Genomic DNA, 6,000 nt, shown 5'->3' with positions numbered 1-6,000 from the left:
ATTCTATACCCTTACAAGACTTTTAAAATGATAATATTATATAATCAACAGCTCTATATTCCATCTAGTGAATTGGTTTTATTAGCTATTCTTTATCTTCACTGCCTACCAGATAACATCCAACTCCTCCCTAGCTGGATGTCCAGGACTCAGCTGACCTTTCAGGCCTGCCCACTGCAGACACCATACTCTTGGCACTCCACAGTCACAGGGTCCACTTTCCCAACTCTGTGGCTTTGCAAGTGCTCTTCCTCTAACTGCAAGTTCCCTTTCAGTACCACCGAATCCCTCCAAAGCTAAGTTCAAATCAGAGCTCTCCTGCTGCCCTCAGAACTGACTGCTCCATGGCTCTGTCTTCCTGAGGCACTTCGTGCGTTTATCACTTCTGTGGCTAACAACATATTTAATATTATATTGTGATGATGTATTTTATTTATCTTCTCTGCTACATAGACCTTGAGGATATTGTGTTTGTCTTCATCTTTTTTCCTACATAACATAGTACATGGCTCTGGATGGAATAGGGGCTTAATATATATTTGTTGTTGAATGAAAGAATGAATGTTAAAAGGCTTCTAAATGAATCTGATATAGTTTAAATCCCAATGCCAGTAATAACAATAATAATATAGTCATAGAAAGAGATTAAAGTTAAAAAGTATTAATTTGCCTTTTTGATTATGAAGTTCTGTTTTCCCGTGTACCAAAGAAGACATCTCATAAGGCAAAAATGAACTTAGAAATGAACAAACGGCCGGGCGCGGTGGCTCACGCCTGTAATCCCAGCACTTTGGGAGGCCGAGATGGGCGGATCACGAGGTCAGGAGATCGAGACCATCCTGACTAACACGGTGAAACCCCGTCTCTACTAAAAATACAAAAATTAGCCGGGCGCGGTGGCGGGTATCTGTAGTCCCAGCCACACGGGAGGCTGAGGCAGGAGAATGGCGTGAACCCGGGAGGCAGAGCTTGCAGTGAGTGGAGATTGCGCCACCGCACTCCAGCCTGGCGACAGAGCGAGACTCCGTCTCAAAAAAAAAAAAAAAAAAAAAAAAGAAATGAACAAACAAGGCCGGGTGCAGTGGCTCACACCTGTAATCCCAGCACTTTGGGAGGCCAAGGTAGGCAGATCATCTGTGGTCAGGAGTTGGAGACTAGTCTGGCCAACATGGTGAAACCCTATCTCTACTAAAAATACAAAAAAATTAGCCATGCATGGTGGTGCACGCCTGTAATCACAGCTACTCAGGCTAAAGCAGGAGAATCGCTTGACCAAGGTGGAGGTTGCAGTGAGCCGAGATCATGTCACTGCTCTCCAGCCTGGGCTACAGAGCAAGACTCTGTCTCAAAAAAAAAAAAAAAAATTTGAAAAATAAATGAATGTTTCTTCACTAATACACTAGAGCACTGACTAAATGTTCTAATACATTACTCTTAGTAGTCACATAGAGCTCAAATAAATAAACAATAAAGCAAACTACTAAAAATAGGAAAATGAGCTTTTCAAGAGCTTTCAGGAATTCTTTGTCTGCTGTTCAACTTTTAACCAGACAATCTGAAAAATTTTTAAAGCTTAATAATAACGAATAACCATCTTCTATAAAGTCAAAGTAGTTTACTTGAGATACAGGGACTTATCACAGAAATGGAATGTACCAGGTTACTTAGGGCATGATGTTTGAGAGGACAGTGTCTTCATGTCCAAGTCCAGTGTATCCTGAATCCTTATGTTATTTGTTTCCATCAGGGAAGGATGTCTCCCAAATGATTCTGTGTTTTCTTCTGGATCAAGGGGGTGAAGCGTATGGGGGCTGAATAGACATCGAGGCTCCCCCAAGATGCCAACTCTGTGAAAAGAATTATTGGGACAGCTGAAGTGGTGAGGCCAAAGACTGACGTGGAGAGTTGAGACTGTGATTGTGGTTGTGTGTATGTGTGTGTGTATGTACACTAAAGCTAAGATACACTCTCTCCCTTTTTAAAAACCTTCCCTGTTTCCATGAACTACTACTGTAGTCTAATATATGAGTCCAAAAGTAAATCCTTAGCAAGATTTTGTAGTAGCGCTTCCCACATTTCTCAAAAATGATTCTACTAATAGAAAAACCTCAGCCTTAAAAAAAATGAGTTACAGGGCCGGGCGCGGTGGCTCACACCTGTAATCCCAGCACTTTGGGCGGCCGAGGCGAGCAGATCACCTCAGGTCGGGAGTTTGAGACCAGCCTGACCAACATGGAGAAACCCCATCTCTGCTAAAAATACAAAATTAGCCAGGCGTGGTGGCGCATGCCTGTAATCCCAGCTACTCAGGAGGCTGAGGCAGGAGAATCACTTGAACTCGGGAGGCAGAGGTTGAAGTAAGCCGAGATTGGGCCACTGCACTCCAGCCTGGGCAACAAGAGAGGGACTCTGTCTCAAAAAAAAAAAAAACAATAATAATAATAATAATAATAATAAATAAATCAGTTACTCACTCCTCCAAACTAGAACTATTTGGAGTCTAGCACCACTTTCTAGCAATTTTTTTTCTGGTCTAGATGGGTATACCTCAAGATTCTCTAGAAAGGAAACTAGGAGGGCAGCAGGGCAGAAGTAAGAAAATGGGGGCTGTCATCATGGCTCAGTTCCCTGGCAGAGGGCCCCTGCCCCTTCCAGCCCCACCTGGGATGCCACCTCAAGGCACTCATGTTTCTCTTGCCAAGCCACTTACACTGGCATGGACACAGAGTCCAGAGCTCCCACATGCTTTTGCATCTCAGCTGGGAATCTGACGTCTACTTGATGATACTTTTTCTCAAAGACGTTTTGAGCTTTTTCTCTGAGAGATGGCAGCAGAGTAGACATGACTGGAGAACGCATGTTAATGGCTTTTTTAATTGCTGGGCGTTTTGCCATCATTCTCCTGTCGGGGAGGAAGGTGACATTTAGGTCATACAACCCTGTTTTCTAGAAATGTTCTTGAGGCCAAGTGCAGTGGCTCATGCCTGTAATCCCAACCCTTTGGGAGGTCAAGATGGGAGAACCACTTAAGTCCAGGAGTTCGAGACCAGCCAGGGCAACATAGCAAGACCCCCATCTCTACAAAAAATTTCAAAAATTAGCCAGGCGAGACAGCATGCCCACAGTCCTAGCTATAGGAGGATCACTTGAGCCTGGGAGGTTGAGGCTGCAGTGAACTATGATCATGCCACTGCCTTCCAGCGTGGGTGACGGAATGAGATGCTGTCTGAAAAAAAGAAGACGAGGCCAGGCACGGTGGCTCACACCTGTAATCCTAGCACTTTGGGAGGCTGACGTGTGTGAATTACCTGAGGTTAGGAGTTCGAGACTAGCTTGACCAACATGGTGAAACTCCGTCTCTACTAAAAATACAAAAAATTAGCCAGGCGTGGTGGCGCATGTCTGTAATACCAGCTACTCGGGAGGCTGAGACAGGAGAATTGCTTGAACCAGGAGTTGGAGGTTGCAGTGAGCCAAGCTTGTGCCACTGCACTCCAGCCTTGGCAACAGAGCAAGATTCTGTGTCAAAAAAATAAAATAAAATAAAATAGAGGAGAAAAAAGAAAAGAAAAGAAAGGAAAGGAAGAAAGGAAGAAAAGAAATATCCTTGAGCATAGGAAAGTCAAAAGGTCATACCTAAACTGAACAAAAGTCATGCGTTTCTTTTCCCCTCCTGATTCCTCATCTTCACGCCTCCTGCGAGGAATGTTGAACATATTGGTACGAAAGAGTCTCCCTACTTCTTCTTCAATCTCTGTCAAGTGTTGACGTCGGAAGACAATCCAAGCCACATATGTACAGAAAGTGTAAAAGGACTATAACAAAAAATAGACAAGAATCACAATCCTTAGCTGTGAAATGGAAAACTCCTACCTGTCTATATAACACAGCTAGGCAGACACAAACCCAGATGACCCAATTTCCCAATATTCCTGAAACACAGTGCAAAATTACACATGTACTCACTTTTGCACAAGGAAGATCAGACCAACAATTTAAGGTATAGCACATAGCTTGTTAGCATCCTTCTTAGAAAGGATATTCGCTAAAAATAAGTGTCTGACAAATGGTCATTTGTTGTTGGTATAACTTGTTTCATATCAAAAAGCACCAAAACATAAGTGACTCACCTCAAAGAACTTCCAGTCTTTCTGTGTATCTGATATTTTCTCCCTGTAACATAACAAGTCACAACTATAGGTTGAGAGGGAAGTTCAATCTTTCAGGGACCTAGTCCTTATCTTCCTCTAAAGTTAGGGTCATTATCTTGGCCCCAAGATTATTTTCAGCTACACAAATGCTATCAAAAGGCCTTGATAAAGAGTCTCAATACTTTCTTCTTCAACTTCCTATGTTACCCAGATAAAAATCCCTAGAATGGTAAAAAGTTAATCGATATAAATTTGGGGTAAACAAACCAGTGAGGAAATGTATTTTTCCAAAGACTTCTAGTAATTTGAGTGTTGGGGAGGTAAGGAGAGTGGAAAGGTGATAAAGAAGAAGCAGAGAACTAGAAGGTAAGGCTGCAATAAAGAAAAGGAAAATAATTAGCAAACAATAGTTATGGCTATTGGGTACAAAAAGAAACAGAAACCAAAGCCACAAAGATCTATGCCAAAACAACCAATAGACTGAGAACAGCAGTGTGCTCCTCTTTTTGATGGGCATGGGCAAACCTGAGTCTTCTTTCTTACCAGGAGTCCTTGGAATGCAAATTCAATGTTAAGAATACTATACCTGGCCGGGCGTGGTGGCTCACGCCTGTGATCTCAGCACTTTGAGAGGCCAAGGCGGGCAGATCACGAGGTCAGGAGATCGAGACCATCCTGGCCAACATGGGGAAACCCCGTCTCTACTAAAAATACAAAAAATTAGCCGGGCGCGGTGGCGGACGCCTGTAGTCCCAGCTGCTCAGGAGGCTGAGGCAGGAGAATGGCGTGAATCCGGGAGGTGGAGCTTGCAATGAGCCGAGATCGTGCCACTGCACTCCAGCCTGGGTGACAGAGTGAGACTCCGTCTCAAAAAAAAAAAAAAAAAAAAAAAGAATACTACACCTGGCCAGGCGCAGTGGCTCATGCCTGTAATCTCAGCACTTTGGGAGGCCGAGGTGGGAGGATCACTTAAGGCCAGGAGTTTGAGACCAGCCTGGCCAACATGGTGATACTTCGTCTCCACTAAAAATACAAAAATTGGCTGGGTGTGGTGGTGAGCACCTCTAATCCCAGCTACTCGGGAGGCTGAGGCAGGAGAACTGCTTGAACCTGGGAGGCAGAAGTTGCAGTAAGCCGAGATTGTGCCACTGCATCCCAGCCTGGGTGACAGAGCAAGATTCCATCTCAAAAAGAAAAGAAAACATACTAAACTGGCATGGGCACAATTAGTGAACATGGCCTCCCCTCCTAACAATTCTGATTCTGACTCCCAGCATTAGGAAACCAGACCTGGTCTGGGGAGCCCTTGAGAGTTGATTGAGGGGGCTATGCATCTGCAATCACTTGATCAGTCACAGCAGCCAAGGCCAGACCCTGGACACTTCAAGGCTGATCCTGGTTTTGCTTCTTTTTTAAGACAGAGCTGGAGTGTGGTAGTGTGATCATAGCTCACTACAGCCTCAACCTTTTGGGCTCAAGCAATCCTCCCACCTGCCAATCCTCCCACCAGACTGTAGGAGTTCAGGATGGTTCTGGAGAACCTGGTACCCACCTCAGCCTCACAAGAAGCTGGGATCACAGGTGTACACCACCACACTGGCTATCTTTTTTTCTTTGATACAGGGTCTCACTCTGTCACCCAGGCTGAAGCACAGTGGCATGATCATGGCTCACGGCAGCCCTGACCTCCCCAGCCTCAGGTGATCCTCCCATCTCGGCCTCCCAAGCAGCTGGGACTAAGGCACACGCCACCACGACCAGCTAATTTTTATATTTTTTGTAGAGACGGGGTTTCACATGTTGGCCAGGCTGGTCTCGAACGCCTGAGCTCAAGCTATCCACCCATCTC

The 6,000-nt window shown here is 44.8% G+C and overlaps 1 protein-coding gene across 4 annotated transcripts in view; it reads right to left on the bottom strand.

The window, feature by feature from the left end:
• Positions 1 to 1,598: 1,598 nt before the first annotated feature.
• The window catches only part of PPP1R36 (protein phosphatase 1 regulatory subunit 36), a 44,513-nt gene continuing 40,111 nt past the window's right edge, over positions 1,599 to 6,000 (bottom strand). For 3 of the 4 annotated variants that reach the window (XM_007986970.3, XM_073011074.1, XM_073011073.1), the window contains 4 exons: positions 4,131 to 4,173; positions 3,637 to 3,815; positions 2,711 to 2,902; positions 1,634 to 1,847 (listed from right to left, as the gene is read on the bottom strand). In XM_007986970.3, coding sequence (XP_007985161.1) covers positions 1,661 to 1,847; positions 2,711 to 2,902; positions 3,637 to 3,815; positions 4,131 to 4,173 — 601 coding nt within the window. In that variant the 3' untranslated portion in view covers positions 1,634 to 1,660. Of the gene's footprint in view, positions 1,848 to 2,710; positions 2,903 to 3,636; positions 3,816 to 4,130; positions 4,174 to 6,000 lie in introns of all 4 variants that reach the window. The other variant, XM_007986968.3, reaches the window with a different exon arrangement.

This window comes from Chlorocebus sabaeus, chromosome 24 (genome assembly GCF_047675955.1).
Source record: "Chlorocebus sabaeus isolate Y175 chromosome 24, mChlSab1.0.hap1, whole genome shotgun sequence".
Lineage (NCBI taxonomy): Eukaryota > Metazoa > Chordata > Mammalia > Primates > Cercopithecidae > Chlorocebus > Chlorocebus sabaeus.
This window is presented reverse-complemented; position numbering and strand designations above follow the sequence as displayed.